General features: G+C 34.1%; 2 protein-coding genes across 3 annotated transcripts; one reads left to right on the top strand and one right to left on the bottom strand.

The window, feature by feature from the left end:
• The first annotated feature begins 6,372 nt into the window (after nucleotides 1-6,372).
• Nucleotides 6,373-12,270, top strand: LOC103490991 (plant UBX domain-containing protein 8). Of its 2 annotated transcripts, XM_008450759.3 has the most exons (11): nucleotides 6,373-6,642; nucleotides 7,111-7,181; nucleotides 7,331-7,913; nucleotides 8,014-8,094; nucleotides 8,175-8,287; nucleotides 9,192-9,399; nucleotides 9,512-9,712; nucleotides 9,796-9,927; nucleotides 11,203-11,346; nucleotides 11,427-11,483; nucleotides 11,815-12,270. In XM_008450759.3, exons 1-11 carry the CDS (start codon nucleotides 6,559-6,561, stop codon nucleotides 11,920-11,922), a joined length of 1,782 nt encoding a protein of 593 aa, XP_008448981.1. In that variant the 5' UTR covers nucleotides 6,373-6,558; the 3' UTR covers nucleotides 11,923-12,270. The 2 variants fall into 2 exon arrangements, with proteins under 2 accessions (XP_008448981.1, XP_050942484.1); XM_051086527.1 differs by lacking the exon at nucleotides 7,111-7,181 and having other exon boundaries at nucleotides 6,481-6,642.
• Nucleotides 12,271-13,597: 1,327 nt separating this feature from the next.
• On the bottom strand, nucleotides 13,598-16,798 carry LOC103490990 (scarecrow-like protein 28). The gene is made up of 2 exons (XM_008450758.3): nucleotides 16,631-16,798; nucleotides 13,598-16,510 (listed from the first exon to the last, which is right to left on the bottom strand). Exon 2 carries the CDS (start codon nucleotides 15,901-15,903, stop codon nucleotides 13,918-13,920), a length of 1,986 nt encoding a protein of 661 aa, XP_008448980.1. The 5' UTR covers nucleotides 15,904-16,510; nucleotides 16,631-16,798; the 3' UTR covers nucleotides 13,598-13,917.
• Nucleotides 16,799-23,932: the final 7,134 nt, after the last annotated feature.

Below are 23,932 nucleotides of genomic sequence, written 5' to 3'. Positions count from 1 at the left end.
TAAATATGATTGGGATTCATTGACCATGAGTAAAGTGTTGGATGCTTTGAAGACTAGAAATCTCGAAATTAAGAAAGAATGCAAGGATAGAGAGTTACTTATGGCAAGAGGAAGAAGTGATAAAAATAGTTGGAAAGGCAAAGAGAAAAGTTTCAAGATGAATTCAAAGGGGGAAGCTAGAAAGTGTTTCCTTTGTCATAAAGAATGACACTTTAAGAAATATTGCCCTTTGAATAAGAGCATGGAAGCATCGAGTAGCAAGCATGCAGACAATGAAGCGAATGTTACTGATGAGTATGATTCAGAAGAGGTCTTGATGGTGTCTCACAAGGATATACAAGATGCTTGGATCATGGATTCAGAGTGCACATTTCACATGACTCATAATCGAAATTTTCTTATTAACTTTCAAAAAAGCGATGGGGGAAAAGTCTTATTGGGTGATAATGGTACTTGTGAAGTAAAGGAAACTAGTTTGGTTCAAATTGCAACACAATGACGGGATGATCAGAATGCTTACTAATATGAGGTATGTTCCAGAACTTAAACGTAATCTAATATCTCTTAGTAAGTTAGATAGATCAAGTTATACCATAAAATTTAAGAATGGAGTTATGAAAGTTACCAAGGGTTCTTTGGTTAAACTGAGGGGAACATCAAGGAATGATCTGTATGTGTTTGAAGGTACTACAGTTTCAGGTAGTGCTACTACAACATTAGAGCAACAAAAAACAGCAGACAGTTGATCACGTTGTGACAAAGGTTAGAATTGATTCTAGAGTACGATTATCAGGCAAAGGTTCAGATGTATCTAGTGATCAGTCACCACTAGTTTCACAAATAGAGGGTACAAAGCAGTCTGAATTTGATGGTGTACAGTTTCAATAGGAGAGGACTTTGATTGATGAGGGAGTTTGTAGTGACAATATTGTATTTGATTCGAAGAAACAACAAAAGGATGCTATGGAAGCAAAGTTGTTCATTTTGCGAAAGAATCAGACATGGTCATTGGTTACAAAGATTCCTAATCAAAAACTCATTCAACTAAAGTGGTTCAAGCCAGGAGGTGACAGTAAGCCTAGGCATAAGGTTAGTTTTGTAGACAAGGTTCTTCCAGCTCATAGGTTTAGCTACCAGTTAGATGAGTTGAAGGTTAAATCTGGATAATAAGGTGATTAGGAGAATCAATTAGGTGTCTTAAATAGTTTGTCATAAGGGAGATTTGTAGAAAAGTGATAAATATTTAAGTGGTTAAAATGAGTTTTTTAAGTTGAGGACAAAATGGTAATTATACCTAATGACATTTTTGCAAATATGTCAAATCTTCTTTATTTTAGGTTAAAAGAAAAGAATAAGGTTGAAATTGATAGGGGTAGCCACACGTAGTTACACAAAAGAGAGAGAGAGAGACTTTTCTTTGCACACACCATAAGAGAGAAGAGAGATCGCGACGGCCTGACGGTAGTCTACGTTTGGGGTGCACTTGGTGTTTTTTCTGGCAGCATTTTTCGACGAATAAAGAATAGTAGCAACTGGTTTTTCGGCGGCATTTTTCAGAGTTGGGTCTTGTTTTTCAGATAGTGACAGTGAGTTTCAACAAGTTGGTTTCAGCTAGGTTCTTCCGACGTCCTCACGGCAAGCTTCGACGACATTTGGGTTCTGACATGTTTGGGTACCATTTGGGACAGCTTGCTTCGACTGGTTTATGGTAGTTTGCAGTGGGTGTTTGACACGTGCGTCTCCGGTCAAAGGAGGCAATTTTCAATGGTTTTGGGTCTCGATATCAAAGGCAACATACGACACATGGTTCTCTTAGTTTCTTGGTGTTTGATCGACGGTAAAGTCGGATACGGCGGTAATATTACAGATTGCATATTATTTTGGATCTGTAATTTGTATCTTGAATTTACTCTTAATAAAATCTCTCCAAGCTGGTTCTCAAAATGGATGTCGATCGAACTGGTCAAACCACTATATATCTTTGTGTCGTTTATTCTTTTATCGCTTACTTTGTGATTATATGGCTATTGTGTTCTGGTTGGTTTGGCGCTGCGTACTCTAATTTAGTGCAAGAATTTGTAACAAAAACTATAACAAATAGCAAATATTGTAGCAAATGGAGGTTTTGAAATGGTGTCTATAGCGAATTGGGGGTTTTTAAATAGTATTTACGATAGATGGATGAGGTTATTATAATCTTATCTAATACTCGCTGCAAACGGTCCCTAAGTATTTATAAGTAAAAATAGGAGAACATTTAAAAAGTGAATCTAAACAAGTTCGAAATAATTGAAAACAATATATTTTAAAAAAATAATTATTAAATAACTTGATCTTTTTTAATAAACAATATATTTTTTTTAATTATCATTATACATTTCTCATTATTTCTCATTAAAAAGTTTAGAATATGATATTGCTTATTTTTGTTCTAAAAAAGAAAACTTCATCGAGCCAAAGAAGCTAACCACAAACTCCTTACAAAGAAAAAAAGAAAACGTAATCAGTAAAATAAGAGTCTCAATAAGCGTCATGCACTTCTTAGAAAGGAAAAGATAGCAGACAACAAGCACAATTATAAATAGCTTGAGCGAGGGTGGGCAACAAAATTGCACTTAACAAAAGAAAAGACACCATCACAATAAGCCAACTCCATTATAACATTAACTGTATTCTTAGAATATGCATGGAGAGGATAACACAATAATATGGTAAGGACCTATTGTAGTATCATATCGAGTTGGGATATTTTTTCAAAGGGGCACAAATTAAAAGTGAGAAACGACGAGCATAATATGATTAATAATCCTAACGTAGAGGGCTTTTGATATAATTAGGTCAAATCTACGACTAGTGCAACAAAAGAGAATGACTATCATCTACTTCAGCTGAGCGATGAACTAATGCAACATGTTTTTGTATTAGGTCAAATCTATGGCTAATGTAATAGAGAAAATAACTATCATTTACTTCAAGTGAGTGATAAGCTAATGTAGCAGATTTTTGTATTATATGTCAAATTTATGGACAATGCACACTACAAGAAGAAGGGGGTATGCCGACGTAGAGATGCGTTAGTAGAAGCTAAAAATGCATCAAGAGAGACTACATTGACACAGAAACCAATGTCGACAAAAACGTCGTGAGAGGTAATCCTAACGTGCAAACGGGACGACGTCAACAAATGGTTACTGTCGACGCACTCTTCGCCGACATGGTCAACACGTCAGCAGTGGTGAACTATCGACGCTTGTTAACGGCTTTGCAAATACCTCACTGCTGACATCACCATGTACATCGGCGTCGTCTAGTACGCGGCATCGAGACTGGCTTCTGGTTTAATTTTTTTTATTAATTAACGTAAAATTAATAAAAAATTATTAAAATTTTATATTTTATTAATTAATCTAAAATTAATAAAAATTATTATAATTCCAAATTGAATTAGAATTAACGTAAAATTAAAAAAATTATTAAAATATCAAATCAAATTTATTATTAATTGAAATATTAAAAAAATATACGTTCAGTAATTCAAATATAAATTACATGAATAATACAAAGTAAAAATGAAAACTTAAAAACATAGTTCTAATCGCTGACGCCAGTTTCTGCACATTGGCTCAACATCATTATAGCTAGTATGATCATAGGGACATGGGCAGAATGTGCAAAGAGGAAAGTTGAACATTATTATGAGTTGCATTAGAAGAAACACGAGGTTGCTTCAAACAGAAACAAACCTTGCTCATGTGGTTCTAGAAAATTGATTAGGAAGAGAGGAGCAGAAAATGACAAGATCGACAACCGAACAGGTAAGCTATAGAAAGTTTCCCACTTGTATATTCATTTTCTGCTCCTCTCTTCCGAATCAATTTCCTGAACCACCAGAGTTAGGGTCTTTCTTTGAAGCAAGCTTGTATTTTTCTCCGGACGCGGCTCGTAATAATGTCAAACTACCCTCTTTACACATGTTGTCCATGTCTCTTTGATCATACTAGCTAAAATAATGTTTAACTTCCCTTTCTTTGTTTGAGTTCCTCCATTGTATATAATTATGAAATACACAACAAGTTTGATATAAAAAATACATACAATATACATTCAAAAGCATTAATACACATACAATAGAACAACCATCAGAATTTTAACATACATACAACACAACAATCATCAGAACAACCATCAAGAGTAGGGTATTAAAATGAGCATGCCATATATTTTAACTCTTTTAAAATCAAACTATAACTTATTGAGCTAGTTTTCCCAAGGAAATAAATGATACATTTCAACTGGAATTCAATTCAAATTTCCCAATGATAGTTTAAACAAGTGCAAGAAAACCACTATTGATGAACTCATGGATAAAAAAAAAGGAACGTTGTAATGTATCAAAAATCAATTTTAGATACATGATGTATATCAACAAGAAAACAGCACCTTCCAAATTTCTAAATTGTGACATCCTATTCTAGGTATAAGTCATCTATACCACTTGCAGCCCTCTTATTCATAATTACATTCCTCTACCATATAGAAATCAAGTAGCAATATTAATAAATACAGCAAAAGCAGAACATAATAGAAGACTAATACTCATCCTAATAGTTAAGACTTCCCATAGAAAGCGATGATAGTACAGAGATTTAGTATACCTTATGCCTTGATTAATCCATTGCGCGAGTATTTCTTTGGAAACCTCGTCCTTGAACATCATTGAAAATAACTGATTCGCTTAAGTTTCCAATAATTACTTCCCCAAATTCTCGTCTTTCACACTAAAATCCTTCCTTTCTTTACGAATTTGATGCAACCAAATCAAAAGAAAGTCAATGCAAATGGTTTAATATCTTTACAGTAACAACTAAGTTTCAAAAATTACACTTTATAACAAGAAATGGTTTATAACTTACCAAAAATGGAAGAACGGTGGAGAGGGAGACGACAGCGGCGAGGCAGACAGCTGCGAGGGTGAGGCAGCGGCGCGACAGACGTCTTCTCCTCTTCTCCTCTATTTAGTTCTCTTCGAAATTTTAGTTCTGTCTTTTAGAGAACTGAAACAAAATATATAGGGAAACTCCTGACGCCATTAGTGATTCGTTGAAAATAGTTAGAAACAGTCCTAATGAATCACTAATGGCGTTGGGAGTAGGTATACCATTTTCGACGCCATGCATGGAGCGTCGAGGATCTTGCTTGGACACATAATTAATGTTCGAGTTTATCCCGAGGCCTGTGCAAGCCATTGAGAACTATATTACCTATTTCTAACGCCGATTGAGAAGTGTTAGGAACATGTGTCCCCATTCTCAAAGCTACATACATGGCATCAGAACTCTTGCTCTGACACATAATTAATGCTTGAGTTTATCCCGATGCCCCGTGCAAGCCATCGGGAACTATATTCCTATTTTCGACGTCGATTGAGAACTGTCGGGAACAAGTGTCCCCATTCTCGACGCTACATGCATGGCATCAGAACTCTTGCTCTAACACATAATTAATCTTCGAGTTTATCCCGACGTCTCATGTAAGTCGTTGAGAATAGTCGGGTCTGGCTTTTTTTTTTTTACGTTCTTCATGACACGTCGGGAAAAGATAATATTAAAACAATGTTTTCATCGTGTCCCGACATATGCAACACAACATCAAGAATAGCCATCTATCACGACGTTCCTTCTTCTGACGCCATTTTGTGTGTCGAGAATCCTCAAATTTCTTGTAGTAACAAAAGACAAAGTAAATATCATGTACTTCAGTGAGTAATGAGCTAATGCAACTGGTTTTTGTTTTAGGTTAAATATATAGGCAAATGTGGGATATGGATATTTCTAAAATTGGAGAAAACTCTCTAAAAGAAAAATTCCACATTCAAAAGAATTTCAAAAGCTTCTCTATTACAACCCCAAACTTTCCTTAAGTCTAATGTCCAACATGAGTAGAAGTTGATGATAACTCCATGCTTTCAATCTTGAAGACACATTTCTCCCTAGTTCAACGAGATTCGAGAGTCGTACAAGTCTAGGTAAGTAGTCTCCTCCCTCAATTTATGAATCAATGCTAGTGCATCACAGGGTGAATAATTTTGACTCTCGTTGATCTCCTACACGCTAGCCTTATGCATGCTGATCATGTTGTTGAACCCATTGGAATGTGGGATTATCAAGAGCTCTTGAAGACTGCTAGTTCATTGGAGCCATCAATAACACGTCATGTTTAGAAATTATAAATAGTTGAGGTAAGGTGTAGGATGGCAAATAATATATATCATTAAATGAAGTGTTAATAAAGATGGTAAGTTATTGATAAATTTGGGGCATGAAATGGTGTAAATAAGGAGAGTTTAGGGATGGTATTTGGATTGCCAACAAGTTTGTAGAACACACGTGTCTAGGTTAATTGTCCGTTACGTTTCCTCTCCAGCGCTTTCCGCTTCCAATACCAATCTCTTTATATTCCTTACGTCCGCTTCAATTCAAGCCATTTTTCTTCGCCAACATTATACTTCTCCGATCAACTTCCCCTCCTTCTCTAATTCCTCTTTAATCTCTGATTTCTATGGCGATGCCTTCTCGTGAAGCAATTGATACTTTCATCAGCGTCACTGGTGCCTCTGAAGCCATTGCCGTTCAAAGCCTTGAGGTTTCATTTCTATATTCTTTTTCCCCATTTTTTTTCTTTTGTTTCATATAATCGCGTTTCTGCTCTTTCTTGCTGATGGGAAGATGATGATTTTGCCTCAGCTTGATTTTTGTTTACTGTTGTTGATGTTTGATGTTTAGGAAGTTCGGGACTTTAGGTTTAGGTCATTGCTTCTGAAGCTGATTTTGTGGGTTGTTAATGGGAGTGTTTAATTTACTTTGTTTTTATGGATTTTTGTTTAATTTTAGGTATGGATATGTGGGTTGTGAATTTTTAGTTAAATTTGGTAAGTTTTGGTCTCTTGGATATATTTGTTGGCAGTTCGTGGGGTGTGTGTTTTGCTGGGATGTGGGATAGTAGAGATTAGGAGAATGTAAATGTTAAAGCATTGGTGGTGAGATTGACTTCTTTTTTTGGTTGTGAATTGCTTCAATAAATCAATTCCTTTTCTTTTGGTGTTACATTTAGGCACATGGTTCTGATCTCAATGCTGCTGTGAATGCTTATTTCAATGAAGGAGATAGAAGTTCGTCTGTAAAGTATGCTACTAGTTCGTTTAAACTTCTATTTTTCCGTTTGTAAAAGGAATTGAATTGCTTACCTGAATATCTATACTTTTTTATTTTCGCGTGTATTGTATCTAACCATGTTTTGAATGATGAACTTGAACTCTTCCCATTTTCTCCAGCGCACGTCAAGCCTCTGTTTCTGGTGAATATGATTTCATGGACATTGATGATCCAGTTGAAATTGAACCCCAGGGTCCTCCTCGGTCTCTTCTATCTACAGCTAGAGAGATAATGAATCCCTTTTCATTACTTGATCAAAATCTGCGCCAGGGGTTCTTTGACCGCTCTTCTGATTTTACAAGGTCTGGTCCACTTGTGACTCATCCAAGAGAGTTGAGGGAGGTTCCCATAGAATTTAGAGATGGTAGTCGACCATCTAACCAATCAGCCCATGAGCCGACAATTGAGGATGTCACTGGGATTCCAGATGCCCATGGTCCAGAGGTTCATGGGACTGTAGTAGTTGATGATGGGGAAGATGAAGAACCTCCCATTACGTCTATAGCACATGCACCAGATTTAGACCATCGGGCTGTTGCAAGTAACATATCTCGTGACAGAAATGCTATATCTGGTGCCTTTGAAAGTGATGAGTTTCAGGACACAAATGATATTGAAGAAGAAATGATTCGTGCTGCAATTGAGGCTTCAAAGAAGGATGTTGGGCAAGCTTACCCGAGTGATTCCATAACTACGCACACTGTATGCAGTAACGCTAAAAATGTGGTGGAGTTTTTTATTTGATGTGAGGCATTGAGTGTATTGTGGTATATACTGATTTGGCTTTTTACATTAATGACAGGATTTAAGCAACATTAGAACTCAAGAACACCTTTCTCACGTAGATAATTTTGAATTTTCACCTGAAGCTTCATCTGTCAAGGTTTGTTTTTATCTTAAAAAACCCTTTTTTTTGTCTAAAAGCCTATACCGTCTCATGGTTAAGTTGTATTGACAATACAGCCAGAGGAGGGTTTTCCTCAGCGAGTGGAGAATATTGGAGGGTCGAAGGTAGAAGCTTCCAAGTCAACTGAGGTGGATGTGGAGCTGAGGAAAGTCAGAGGACTGAATGGAAGGTATTCTTCTCAACAATTGTATTATTTGTAAACTATTCTAGCTAGATCTAGGGAGCATTTGGATCACTTTTGGAGTGACCAAAAGCAATTATGAGAAAATCTTAACCGTCTTGATTTGGTAAAATGACTGTTTATTACATTTATCTAGATTGAATCACTTTTCAATCTGGCTGCTATCAGGTGGATAGAAGCTTCGAAATCAATCATCCTAAAATTTTGTATCTTCTCCACAATATATATTTTTTTAAATCCAATTCCATCCTTCCATAAATGTTCTTTTTTTGTAACAATTGGTTTTCCCAAACTTTCTATCAAATAATTTATGTTAAACAAAATTTTACCTGCAATTTTAATTTTATAGAACTTTAAATAATTATCCTATAATAAATTAGACGTTAATAACAATGTAAAAATAACTGGAGTTTTACGCCTATTTTGGTCATTATAGTTAAAGCACAACAATTTAGTATTAATTTTTCAAGCAGGATAACTAAGAGATCATGAGTTCAATCTATGGTGACCACTACGCAGTGATTAATTTCCTACAAGTTTCTTTGACACTCAAATGTTATAGGGTCACGCAGCTTGCCATGTGAAATTAGTCAATGTATGTATAGCTGGTCCAGACACTCATGGATATAGAAAAAATAAATTCAAGCACGATATCATATTTCCAGGTTTAAATTAATATTAACCAAAAACTAATTTACTTCATTTCAAAATGGATTTTCTTAAAAGTAGAGTTGCCACAATTATTTTAAAAGGTACAAGAATCTAAATCTAAGCCTTAACATAAATTATCATTGATGGCCTTGTTTATTATGATGCCTTCTGAGAAGAGTCTGTAATTTGTGTTGTATTGTTTGACAAAAAAGTCTGATGATGTTATATTGGAAAAATTCAGGATGGAAACAGGAAGCACGTCTGCTCAAGACGAAGTTGAAGACCTAGAGGAAGATAATTTAGTTAGGCATCGGTCTAAACGCAAGTCCACTAGCTATGTAGAGCCTGCAAAGGGGGGTGAAGTAGATGTAAACCTTGCATCTAGTCCCAAGCATTCTGATACTAGCAATAATCCACAGCACAATGGGAATATCTTTCCTTCTGATGTGGTACAGCATTTGGCATGCCCGTGCTTTTACCTTAATTTCTATATTGAGATTTTTTTTCCTAGCTGCTGTCTTATAACTATCCGTTTTAACTGTTGACACTTCTCTATTGAAGTGGGGTGGAATTTCTTCAGAGGAACATGATGAAGCAGTCATGCTGGAGGCTGCCATGTTTGGTGGAGCTTCTGAAGGAAGTTCGTTCCATTTTCCATCTGCACCACATGAATTCATGAGAAATCAAGGTTCATATGTCCAGCCAGCCCCTCGCCCTCCTTCTCCCTCTTTAGTAGCTCAGCGTTTGATAAGGGAACAGCAGGTTTGGCTTTGGTGTTTTAATTGAAAAGCTGTTCAGTTTGTTGCTATTTGTTGTGTCTAATTGCAAGTCACTTACCCATGCAGGATGATGAGTATCTTGCGGCCTTGCAAGCTGACAGAGAAAAAGAATTAAAGGCCATGGAAGAAGCTGCAGCTGTTCGTGAACAAGAAAGACAAAGAGAGGAAGAATCCCGTCAGAAATTGGATGCTGAGAAGGTAATTGTGATCATTTGTGTATCTCTCTTGTGTAGATTTTTTTTCCCATCCGACCTTTTTAATTCATAGAATACTATACATAAATATTTTAAAGAGGTTATGTGTGTGTTATGTCTGTATGCTCTCTTTTTGTGCTCTTAGGGAATTCACTCTCGCACGGAACATTGTACTCTATTCTGAGTACTCACTATTGACATTACATATTACTAGTGACTATTATAGCTATGAATTTTATCTTATGTGGTGTATAGGCTTGTTAGATGATATATAATTAAATTTATTTTTACCCTATCACATCACCTTGAGGTTTTGGGTGATTTAAGAAGGGGACAAAGTGGTGTAATAATGTGCTGTGTTAGACTCACCAGATGTGATTTTTACAACACATGTTGAACACCTAATTGAAAAATTGATCACGAGTTGGATGATTGCAAAACATATCACTAGCAATTGTTAACCAGAACAGCGCATCAAGAAATTCATTTCCTCTCAGATAATTGGTTGTCATTTGATAATACTTTTATACAATGAGCATAAAATGAAATGTAGGTAAAGTACACAATAAATTTTAGAGTAAACCATCAGGCTTATTATTTCCAAAAGGAATATGTAAATGCGCAAGTACTTTGGAATATTGTATAGAATGTTAAATGATTATGGCTTTTATTACTAGAAATATTTAACTTGTTTCTTCGACCTCTTAGAGCAGTAGTGCATTGCATATTTCAATACTTCTTTTAGATGCCTAATATGAAAATATCAGAAGGTAGTACTGTCAGAATTCATAGTGTGAGTTTCATTAAAATATACGAAAATTATTTTATATATTACATATTTTTAATAGACATGTCCTTGTGGTTTCTGTTAACATCGATATCCCTGCTTTATTTTATTATCTATTAAGTAACTTGATATTAACTGGAGGTTATCATTTTTTTCTATACCAAACTGAAGTTGTTGCTCACATTCTTATTTATTCAAAGGCTGCTTTTTAATGGTCCAAAAGTAGGGTTTGGATAACATAGCATTGTTGTGATCAATATGAGGATATTCAAATTGAAATTTGTTTTTCAAACAAACGTTCCTTTCCAAAACGTTTTATTTGAGTTGATTAGGTGTAATTTCTACTGTAATTCCTTTCCTGAGGATGTTTGAGATTTCAATCCCCACTATTTCAAGTATGATGCTTTGTAGAATGTCTGCACTTTCTGGAATTTAGTAACAATGAGCAATTGTCTGTTCGAAATGTTCACTCCATGGTTTCTTAATTAGCAGGAACTTGAAAGACGCTTAGCAGAAATAGAAGCTTCTCTTCCTAGTGAACCAAGAACAGATGACGAGAATGCTGTGACACTATTAGTGCGCATGCCAGATGGCAGTCGCCGCGGTCGTCGGTTTCTCAAAACTGATAAGCTACAGGTGAATTTTATAAAGATTGCCGATGGTGGATTTGAATTCTATACCCCTCTTTGCCTAACCGCCCGTGATATGTTTTGTAGTGTCTCTTGGACTTCATTGATATTGGTAGAGTTGTCAAGCCTGGCTCCTACAGACTGGTGAGTACATTCCATATGCTTTGACGCGCAAATATCATGTGGCCTGTTTCTGGACTAACAGATATTACTTTTATTTGTCTCTCTCTCAAGACCATAATATTCTCAAAAATTGGAAGGGTGTGATTTTTTGTCCATAAACAAACAAAATTATTTTTAAAACCTAACAGAGACATTTGATTATTTGATCATTTGCTTGAAGAATACACATTTACTTTTGTATGATTGAAATACTTATTCATCAGAAGTTATGGGGACTAATACAGAGACTAAAGACTATACCTATGGTTTAATATTTTGGAGATTTCATCTGATTTTTATATTCATAAAACAGGTGAGGCCATATCCTCGAAAAGCTTTTGGAGATGGAGAGGGTTCATTAACATTGAATGAACTCGGACTAAACAGCAAACAAGAAGCATTGTATCTCGAGTTGATTTAGTTGAAACCGCATCAGTTAAATGATATATACATGAAAACTACTACATCTTCCCTCTCTGTTGGAGCTTTCTGTGTGGATGAAACAGAGATGGGCATTTGAAGGTATAAAATAGAACCATTAAGGCGGAATAATGGTGTTTGAAGTGCAAAATATTTGATCCTTGTGCCGTGGAGGTTGCCTGTTTGCAGCTTTTTCCTGTTAATACGATGATTTTAGAAATCATTATTGGATTCTGTGGCTGCTGCTTTGTACATGACTAGTTCGATTCATTTCTCAAACATTGCATATATCAGATGATGGTTAGCCAAAAATCTTTAGAATAGATTCACCAAATTGTTTTGTTTCTGATTTTACATTGTCTTGGTATCTCAAATTTTCTCATCTTTTAGTCATTTCACAAAATTACAACTTGTCATTGGAAGGATGATCTTTATTTTGAAAACATGGGGTAAGGTCTGTGATGGCTCAAGTCAAGTTGTTTAAGAGTTTAGGACAAGATTCAAGCTTTTTTTATTATTATTATTATTAATCAAGGATTCTGAACAAATGACGAGGCATGCTTTGGGGTAGGAGGAGTGTAAGAACTCGAACTGGTTTGGTCCAGGTTGGCGCATTGGTGTGATTCAGTCCTCTTTCACAATATCTCAACTCATTAACTCTCTCGCTCTTGCCACTTACCGTTTTGTCTTTTGTTGTCGTTCTACAACTTTCACTTTGCCAATTTTGTTTCAAAATTCAAGACATGGGTTTGAAGTTCTTGGATGGGTAGGATTGACTCTTTAAGTGGAAAATCCACATGAACTCTTCGTCAGCATTTTTGCTCCATTTTAATGGTGCATGTACGAGGGTGGGTGAAAGAGGGGTAAGAAAGACTATGGAAAAGGGAAATCTGGGAAATCTTCTCGTGAATTGATCTCATCCGACAATGTTTATCGTTTTTTGTGGGCTCATAGAGTGTAGACTTTCTAATCCAACTCTATCCCATCCTATTTAGATGTAACCCATCTGAGTCCTAAATTTGTCCATACAGAACAAATTTCAGTTACATGACGTCCCTACTTTGGGGTACATTTGGAATTTGAATAATTTATGCAAAAAACCAATTCAATATTTAAAATTCATGCTTGATTAATTCTAGTATTTTTTTAAAATAAATGAGAATAGAAAAGATAGTTTTTCCCTTTTCTTTTAATAAACATTTATTTTCTTAAAATAACTTTTAAATTAGGCTGTGTTTTTTTATTTATCAAGGTCCTTGGATACAAGTATCTTTTTCTTTAGAAAATTCATGTGGCAACCTTTTTTATTGACCAATCTTTCCTCATCTTTTTAGTTAAATATCTGATTCAAAAGAATTGATATCAAAGCTTAGATTGTTTTAAACTATAGAGATATTAAGTTTGAGAACCAAATTTTATGATCAATGTAAACCGAGAGTACTGAACCCAAGTATCATGTTTGGAAAATCTAAAAATGATATTCATCTATGATCTAATCTACATCTTTGTTTTAAATATAATACTTGACAATCAAAAGTATCCCAATTCTTTTGAACATTATTTCTCACAACCTCCACTATTTTTCTTCAATGAAGGAGGTTAAGATGAAAACATGAATACTCATAAAGAAAGATAAAGCAATGGAATTAAAATGAAGGAACAAAATAATATGAATATAAATCAATGAAGTTGTATCTCTTTATTGAATAGAAGAAGTAGTGCTGACCTTCAAAAACTAACATCACTTAAAGAAATTGTAATGAACACTTGCACAAAAGAATTAAAGAATTACAACAAATCAAATATAGACTCTTTTTTTATAACATTGCCTATATGATATTCTATAGAATATTAATACTTAACAAAAGAATGAAAGAATAATCAAATCACCCCGTTTCTCTATGCTCTCTTTTCTCTACCCCTACAAAGAATTTTCCTTTTTGTATAACAAATTACAATTGAAATCAAAAGAATGGTATTAAAAAAAAAAAAATAATCAAGAAGTTGGATGGTTAAATGAAGATGAACTCCCAGAAACTTCTGCTGGTGACCAAGCTGAGACAGTGTAAAGTGGCTGATCTTCCCAAGTTAGGCAAATTGCTTGAGCTGTTCCTTCTTCTTCTTCTTCTTCTTCTTCTTCTTCAATCTTCGTTACATTGAATCCATGAGCTGCTGATGAATACATTTTCAAGAGGAATTGAGTCTGGAGAAGCTCTCGATCGTCGTGAATCCTGATGCATTGCAACCCTCCTTGCTGCTCCATATCCTTCTTCCATTTCTTGAATCCAACATGTCTTTCATACCTCTCCCTTCCTTCACATGCTATCATGTTCCTTATCTCCCTCCCAAACATCTCCTCAATTTTCAACCTGGCCGAGCTTTCGGGTGGAAGGCTTGTGTCAAGGGAATCGAATATGGCGGCGTAGTACTTCAGTGTAGCTGCAACTCGTGTCTCTAACCTCGGTTCGTTGTGCTCGGCTTCTTGTTCAGCCATGACAACAATGCTTGGGTTTGTGCTTCTGATAAGCCCCAAAAAGTCTCTCAATGCTCCTCCATTGCCATCATAGAGAGTCTTGTGAAGTTGGAGTATGCAATTTACACCTACACTCTCTTGCTCCTTGACATGAAGCATCCACAGCCTCACATCCTCCAACCGATCCACCACGGCATGGAACTCAAATGGCAGCCTCAATGCTTCGGCGAATCCTGCTAATCTGTCTCCCGTTTCGTTCAATTCCTGCTTCGACTCACCGATCCCAGTGATTCGGACATGACTTGGTGGGTTTGCTCTAGATGCCAAACTTTGAAACAAGCTTGGCCATTGCAGGCCTTGCTTTATGTCAAAGTCTATGATGTGAACCTTATCTTTCCCTTCAAATGCTCTTAGGAACATTTCATTTGCTGTGAAGTGGATGAATTTTGGGATTGGACTCACCTCGTTTAGCAGACGTAGCGCTGTCCCCGTATCATCCTCCATCCGATCGTATTCCCTCGGTGTCGTTATGTGAAATACCTGTGGCCAAACTCTGCTCACTCTAAGTGCTAGAGCTTCTGTGTAATATGCAATCAAACGTGTAATTGGTGATGAACCTCTTGGTGAAGCTTGAGTTCCAAGTTTATCGATCAAGTGGGTAATCAAACCAATGTTCTTTGATCCAATTGCTTCTACACATGCCATTAAAAGACTTATCAGTTCAAACCCTTCTTCTTCTTCCCTTTCATTTTCCAAATCAGAAGCTTGATGGTGATGATATGAAGGATTTCTTGAGCTTCCATTCCCAATTTCTTGCACTGTTGTTGTTGTTGCTGCTGACACATTCTCTGTTGTTACTCTTCTTCTCAATGCAAATCTCTCACTTTCTGATGATGAACTCGAACCCGAACCCGAACCGGAGGCTTCTTGAGCTTTCACATGGCTGCTTTCTTCTCCATCATTTCCTTCTCCCAAATCGGCGATCTCCGACAAAAATGGCGACGGCGACGAAATTACTTCACTTCCAGGAAGAAAACAGAATCCTTCATCCACATCAGGCTGATGAAACCAGAAACTCCCACCCCCACCTCCGAATTGGCTGAGAATTAACCCGTCTGCGGCGGTGTCGTCTCTGCTGCATTCTCTTTTCCTCTTGGCACTGCTAATGGAAGAATCATCATCATCATCAAACCCAACTTGTTCTGCAATTCTCTTCAAGTTCTTACCTTTCCCCTTCCAAAACTCTTGCTTGATCTGCTGATTGGTGGCGGATAGCGGTGGGAGTCTAATGTTCTGCTTCTCAACAGAGAGCGCAACTGGACGGATTGACGGGGATCGAGCTGAGGCAGAGGCGTCTTTGGAACGGGAAAAGCTGCAGGGCAAATCCAATCTCTGTGTGCTCATCGAAGTTGGCAACTGCAAATGGCAAGCTGGAAATGGCGGCTGTGCTTCGCTTCTCAATCGATTCCTTGGTGAGAGCAATGTTGAACTAGAACACCCAGCCAACATCCTCTATCTTCTTCCAACTCTTTTGCTTCGTTTTTTCTAAAAAGAATCAACACAACACACCCCCACAATTCTATTTTCCCGTTTTTTCCCTCTGTTTTTTCTAAATTCCTTTTAGTGTTTATAATCTAAGAAAAGAACAAAAAAAAAAAGAATTCCCTTTAAGAACTACAAAGAATAAAACTACGTGAGTGTGTGAAGAATTCTACAAAAGAAAAAAAAATCATATGAACAAAAAAAATAAAAGAAAAAACAAGAGGAATCCGATGAGAAAGAAAGGAAGAATCAAAAGAAACACTGTGTGTGTATATCAAAATGTGTGTCCTAAAATTCAATCCCAACCCCCAAAAGAAAGAATGAAAGAATGTTGCTGCTGCCTAGGAAAAGAAAATCATCGGATTCCCAAAGTTTCAGAGGAAGTTCATTGCAAAAAACAGAGAGAAGATTTACTTACAAACCGATGCAGAAGAGAATTGAAGAACCATACTCGAGAATTGAAATCGAAGCAAAATCTGATACTCAGAACAGAGGTTGAAGCCATCACACCAAAATCTAATCAAAACAACCAAATCCCCAAATCCGCACAACAACATTCATCCAAATCCAACAACTGAACAAACAGAGAAAGAAGAACACAAAAACCCATTAAGATTACACACAGAGAATCAGAAATTCTTGGTCTCTTTTTTTTTTTTTTTTTTTTGTGTTCAATTCAATTTCCAAATTTTACCTGTCTCTGTCTCTGTCAATTTCCCTCCTCCTTCTTCCTTCTTCTTCTTCTTCTTCTTCTTCTCCTCCTTCTTCTTTCCTTTCTCTTCTCTTCTTAGTTTATCTGTGATTGATTTGATTTAGCAGCACTGAAACAAAAAACGATGGACCAGAGGGAGAAAAGAGTATTATGGACTGTGGGGACGATGATGGGTGTCCGTTGGATTTAGATCGGAGGGTGGAGAAAGAGGGTGTAAGTGACCGTTGAAGTATGTCGGTGGAATATGACCGTTGAACGAAGAAGAAAATTTGGAGAGTACAGTTTCTATTTCTTTCCACTTCACGTGCGGTGCACGTGAGTTCCTCGATAAACTATTTAATTATTTATTTCTTACGTAGACCGACCGTTGGGTTACGTTAGAATGACATTTTTGCTTTTTCACCTTTGGAATTTTACCCCCTCCTTCCTTCCTTCCTTCCTTCCTTCCTTCCTTCCTTCCTTCCTTCCTTCCTTCCTTCCTTCCTTTACCTTCCTTCTTTTTTATAAATAACCTTTCCACGTCGCATTGCTATTCAACAAAAAATATGCAAAGGTTAAATGAAATTTCAAATTGACTCTCATTTGTTGTTCTTTATTTTAGCATTTTCTTGTATATACCTTTATTGCACACATTTATCAATATACCCTCAACACATGATCTCATCGCTGTTTAACATCATTTTTCCTCTATCTCCATTCTTTTGGCTTCTGCTTGATCGGATGCAGTTAAAAATTTATGGTTTAAGTTTAAATATCTTATTTTAGATTTCTTTTAAAAGAATGATCTCTAACCAAAATGATGAGACACCCGTTGGCCTAAAAGACCCAATTCTCTTCTTTTTTTTTTGGCTTGTCTTAGGTCTCAATTTTTTGTTTACTATTTTCTTATTCTTTTTTAGATTTATTTTTAACATATCAATTCAATTTTCTACTATTTTCTAGATTTATTATTTTGGTACAAAGATTATCAATATTATTGTGGAGGACAATTTTAGACATGTAGGAAGGCCTCTTAGACTTGTGGGAAGAAGTCAAAACTAAGAGTGTTGCCTCATTGTGAACAAACCTAAATTAAGCATGTGACGTACCATATAAGAGATGTTGATGAAGTTTCGTGCGAAGCAATTACTAAGTTTCTCGACCCAATTGACCTGCCTCACCATTAAAAGTTGAGGTTGAGGCCAACTCGTTCATTTTCCTTTTGATGGTTGCCAAAGAAGAGAGGACAAAGTAATTGAATCAATTCTTGGCCAAGTTAGCTCGCCCCAATCTTGAAGGAGAAGCAAACCATCTTTATCTTATTCTTTTGATGGTCAGAACTAACCCTTAGCAAATATCTAACGAGACATGTTTTATGCATGCATTGACCTAAAGTCACACTTAAAGTCCAAGATATAGCCAAAAGAAAGGGAAAAAAAAGAAAGAAAAACCGCTTGATCAAGGTCGAGGCTGAAACCGACCTTAGTCAAATAAGAAACTCCTATGGTAACTTAAAAACCTTAAAAAACAATCTAAGTCGACTTTTTCTTTATAAACTTTATGATTATGTTGAATGAGCAATTCTTTTTCAACCAACTAAATTGTACAACTTCATTCCAACGAAAATCAAGATTGATTTGGGTAACTAAATTTCTTTAGAACCAATGTAATTCAGGCCCATGAAAGAAAATTGAGCCAGGAAGATATTGGGCCCATTTGAAGCCCAAGCCCATGTAAAACCTCTATCTTGCTTTCCCCTTTCATTTAGGGGGGAGGGGTGAACAATTTGATGACAAAGTATTGAGTCTCCAGATTTAAATATCAAAGCTCTAAAGTTCTCAAAACCTTCAAGTTTCTGAAAAATTGAAGACTTAAAAGGTTAAATATTTCTTGAATTTCAAGAGATTGTAACTCAAATCCAACTTAATTTTATAAATATTTTGATGATTGAATACTTCAAAGTCTAAAACTTCCGTGAATTTTTTAAGATTCAAGCTTAAATTGATTTTAAATTTATAACCTTTCGAAGATCGGAACTCAAACTCTTAAGTTCGTAAGTTCATATAAGACTCGAAAACTCTGAAGATATGAAGAGTATAATGCTCCAAAAGTTGTGAGGCAGATTCAAGTTAATCAACAAATTAGAAGCTAATCCAATATAAATGTAAAAGTTAATTTTCCACGAATTAGATTTATTAAAAAATCTCGCAAGAACAAACTCCATATGAGGTATCTAAGTTTCTAATGTTTTTCTCTTCTCTAGATCTCTTACTAATTTAGGTATCAGAACCACTTTATTTTATTTGGCAGATCTTCTCTTCCCCAAATTACAAATTTGCTGTTGCTATCGAGTAAAAGTTAAAAGATGCATTTTTTCTTCTTATATACTAAAAGAAGACGAGCCAAAGAAATAGAAACATAGAACGTGTCCAATTGAGCATTTGTGATTGTAGTAGGCTCGTATGAGCAAGCACACGTGTAAACTTTTCACACACTTCATAATCCAACAATGGCCTACATTATTCCCAAATGTCAATTCCTCATTTTTAATACTTAATTAATAAATAAATTTATTTTTTTTGTTTATTATTTAAATTTTGACGATCCAAACTCTCTCCAAAGGAAAAATGTTTGGTTACAATAAATTGTTAGAAAAGGGGATATTGAAAGGTACTATTGATGACGACATGTCGTAATATCTTCTTTTGTCGCTGTCGTATATGCTATGCTTTGTCAAATGTATAATGTTGGGTTAATTCTTATCATTTATTTGTCGATCAATTTAAGAATTTGTATTAAAATTTTAATTTAAATTTAGGTGATTTTGAAAATTAAAAATGGTTTATGTCTTAGATATTTAAGATGGCAAAAAAAAAAAAAAAAAGAAAAAAAAAAAAAAGAAAAAAAAAAGTAAAGAAGAAAGAGACTTCTAGGCTCATCCAATAATTGTCTTTTTTTCTTTTATCTCTATTTTTGTATAATATAGCATTCACTTTTTCTTCATAGAAAAAGGAAAATTTAGTAAATTTCTTTTCTTTTTTGTACTTTCTTATATATAACTTGAATAGATTAAAGAAATAATATGGTTAAGAAACAAATAATTAACAAAACAAAACATTAATAGAGGAAATTATTGGTCATGCATGAATACATTTAAAAAGATACAAATTTAAATAGTTAATAAACGAAGATCTAATATAACTTGTTTTTGGTTGACATAGTCGCGGAGAAATTTGAACGTTTGAAGGTTCATTATATATGTTGACGATGTTAAATATAAGTGGTAGAGAGAAGGGAAACCAGTTGAAACTATATGGTCTATTTCATATAGGTGGCTCTCAAGAAGCAAAATATAGCACTACTAGACCCATAGCTTTATAGAGATTAAAGGAACGTTCGACCTTCTAGATAGAGAGTTAATAGGTCGAAGATGCATAATTGTAGATTAAGAGTGTGTTTGATTCACGTTTTGAAGTGCTTAAATTTGTAAAAATTAATGTTAACTTTGAAAAAAAAATGTGGTACTGTTTAACAAGTTCACAAAATGTATTTTTAGAAAACCAGTTTTTAAAATAATTCATTTTAGAGAAATCAGTCAAAATCAATTTTTTAGAAAAATGAATTATCAAGTGATTGACTGGAATAATTCATAGTTTTTTTTTCATCTTATATTGAAATTATGAGAATACCCTTCATACTACTACCCCTCTTCCTCCCATGTATCTTTCTTCTCCATTTTTAATTAGGCAATCTCACTCGGAAACTTTCCCGAGTTGGCCCGAATTCTATTTCAACAACCACTCTATCCTTCAACTCGACCTAAAAAGCTCTGAGATATGTCCTAGGATATATCTTCTTAAGCTTTCTTGGCCTTGACCTCAACCAGTCATCACCAGGATTAGCCTCGAGATTGCATGATTTGGCTCAAACTCTCAAAATTACCTAAAATTTCCTAACTACCTTCAAATGATGAAATAAATTATAAGAATGTCAATGAAGAACAAAGGTTCAATTTGTGAAATAGAGATGAATGAAAAAATGATCGAATTGCATTACTTCTCATGTCTAATTGATATTATATTATTTAAGAAAATTTATTACTATTACGTTTTGCTGTTGAAGATCGATTATAGTTTTTATGATTGTGGATTTAAATATGAAAAAAATACTTCTGCTTCTAAAATAAAATTGTTTAAAAAAATTTAATACGAAAAAAATAATGTTTAGCGGTCCTTTACGCTAATATGACTTAAGTATAAATACTTTTGTATATCTCAAACCAAACAAAATTATATATATAAACATTTATAAAAAGATTTAACCAAACATATAAATATTTTAAATTCATTTTCAAGAATGTGTTTAAAAGAAAACGTATTCTAGAAAAACACTTTTTTTCCTAGATAATTCAAACACATTCTAAGTTTATCAATAATTGTGAAAAGTAAATATGTTAAATACATAGTTATAAAACTTGTCGAAACTTTCAAGTTTTTAGTGCTCCAACAAGAATGTATGTTGACATCCAACAAGAGAACTAGAGATTTAATAGAGTCACAAACCACACATCCCCAAGAAGCATGAGACTAGTAGGAGACCGGGGTCCATGGGTCGACTACGTTCTCAATAGGATCCATTGTATGAAAAAAAATAAATGAAGTTTGTAAAAGAAATATATCCTTTTAATTAATGGAGAATAAAGCATTCATATCTAAAATAATAATTAATGCCTTATTCATTATATATGTATAGACAATACGTGTGAAAATTTGGATATGTGAAGGGTAGTAGGTTAGTATGAACAAACACAAACGTGTAAAGTTTTTAAACAGTACAAACTCTACTTCTCTACGTTACGATTTCTACATTTTTATTATTTTTGACGTGTAATTTCAGAGGAAGAGTTTTATAATAAATGGGCTTAAAAAGGGTCTTATTATGATGACGACATGTCGGATGTTCTTCTTTTGTTGCTGCTGTCTTTTGCTTGTCTTTTTCCTTTTTTATTTTTTTCTTTTATAATTAAGAATTGTATGGTTGAGAGAATATTGCTTTTTGAAATTGAAATTAATGCAAAGTAATCATGGGTCATCATCAAATATAATAATCCAGGGATCACACCTTGATTATTTGTTGGTAAGAGTCTAGAGTATTGTTCAAAGAATTACTTAATACCAATCAAGATGATGAGTCAAGTCAATATATGTAGGATACCTGGTATGACATTTATGAAAAGATCAACATTAAGCAAAATCTTAATGAACCAAATATGCATGAGACTGAAAGTTAATGTTAGAGTGATTTCGAATCAAAAGAATAAAAATCTAATAAAAATGGTTGAAATGAACTAAATTAGAACAAAGAAAGAACAATGACACGCAATATGGAGAGGAAGAGGAAGTTGAACGATTGAGACCAACTCTTAATTAGCCTCAACCTCATAGGCAAGGAGCTTAGTTGGCTAAATGGTGAATACTTGAGTTGGACCAAATCTACGAACCATGAAGATTTCTATACTTAAAAGTAAATAATATTATAAAATTATAAAAATATATTGACGATGGGTGACCACCGTTGACTCTAATATTATATAAGTTGTTTATTAACTATATATAGTGAGAAAAAAAGGGGCTTTTTTTGAAAGGTATATATATAAAATTTGGAGAGTTTGAAGGCTCATCTTTGTTGACTTTGTTTTGCTCTAATTTGACTTTTTGGCAATGGTTGGGTTTTTGAAAACACAAATCAGTGTGCCCATCCAACCACACACCAAAACCAAATTTCATCCTATTCTATTTCACACAATATTCCACTCTAGAATAATTATTATGAAAACTATTTCATTATGCCAAATCTTTCCATTTTTCTTAAAATAATAATAATAATAAATAAACGAAAATCTCATTTATATTTTTCAATTCACATATTCGAAGATATATGAAATGCAGTGACTTGAGTAGACAACCATGTTTGATATGAATTGTAATAGCCTGGATAATTAATTTTGGACGAAACTAAAAATAAAGAAGTGAGAATAATATTTAACGTAGACAATATCTTTCATACTAGAGATATTTTAAGAATTAGCAAATTTAAATATTTGATATAATATATAGAAAAATCACATGAAGTTTATATATTTATTGAAAAAAGACAAGAATGGTTAAGCAAGACTCGAACTTAAATCATTCTATACTTATATAACTATTTTAGGGATGTTAAGATTTTATTATAAGTCCACCTAAGTTAGGTTAGATTTTTTTTTTCTCTTGAAAAAATCTAATTAGTTAGGTTAGATTAAGAAGGCGATCATAAATGATTATATGCTATATTATACATGAAATAAAAATCAATTTGGCAAAGCTAAATTGATACGAGAGATATCGATTGAGTTTGTTAATAACTAGAGACTTGTAATTATTGAAATCTCCTTCTATGGTTAAGCCAAGTAAATTTATCGGTTACATTTATCTTGTTTCTCCTACTATATATTATAAATTCTAATTCTAATTATCTTAGTGATCATTTTAGTAATAAACGATAATAGATCGTGATAAGTCTATTACGATCTATTACAGTATCCTATCACGATCTTATGATGAAATTTTACTGTATTTATAAATATTTTAATTTATAATGTTTTTTTTATCGTTGTTTTTAATGATTGAAGAAGTAAGAATTGATTCTGGTTGTTATTTGGTCCTTATCCTATCTTGATTCCCAACTAAACAATTTGATGGAATATTTCTAATCCAACTTGAGAAATACATTTGATAATAATACAGAATATAACATAAAATAATCAATGGAACAATTGAGTGCTCCATTTTCTTTAATAAAGAAAATTAGTCCTCCAAATTCTTTATCTTTTAGAACATTAATAAGTATAATATAAAGCATAATATAAACTATACTAATGTTATACATATTTACTTTTATTTATGAAAAATTGAACAAATAGAAAATGTGTTATATATTCTTATTTTATGCAATGTTTTCTTTTTTCAATTATTTTATGCTAACTATCATTAACATTTTTATGAAAAATTCATTGATATAATAAGAATTTTCCAATGGGTTATAAGATAAAAGATGAATGGTAACGATATACTTAATTTGACAAATTAAATCCTTCCGCACTAGATTATGAATATTAGCTTTGAGTAACGTATTGAAAAAATGACCATCTTAAAATAAGATTTTAATCAAACAATTTTCTTTTTTGATTAGAGTCAAAGTGGTTTAATTATAAACGAGAGTATTATTGACCACAAAATTTCTGATTCGAACTAGCTCACTTTCCTT

Source organism: Cucumis melo, chromosome 6 (assembly GCF_025177605.1).
Source record: "Cucumis melo cultivar AY chromosome 6, USDA_Cmelo_AY_1.0, whole genome shotgun sequence".
In the NCBI taxonomy this organism is placed as follows: domain Eukaryota; kingdom Viridiplantae; phylum Streptophyta; class Magnoliopsida; order Cucurbitales; family Cucurbitaceae; genus Cucumis; species Cucumis melo.
The sequence above is the reverse complement of the archived record's forward strand: the minus strand, read 5'-3'. Positions and strand labels throughout refer to the sequence as shown.

Coding starts and splice junctions, on each gene's coding strand:
- LOC103490990 (XM_008450758.3), bottom strand. CDS start 15,903: ATGTTGGCTGGGTGTTCTAGTTCAACATTGCTCTCACCAAGGAATCGA.
- LOC103490991 (XM_008450759.3), top strand. CDS start 6,559: ATGGCGATGCCTTCTCGTGAAGCAATTGATACTTTCATCAGCGTCACT. Junction 8,288..9,191: donor GTCAGAGGACTGAATGGAAG/GTATTCTTCTCA, acceptor GGAAAAATTCAG/GATGGAAACAGGAAGCACGT. Junction 9,400..9,511: donor ATATCTTTCCTTCTGATGTG/GTACAGCATTTG, acceptor TCTCTATTGAAG/TGGGGTGGAATTTCTTCAGA.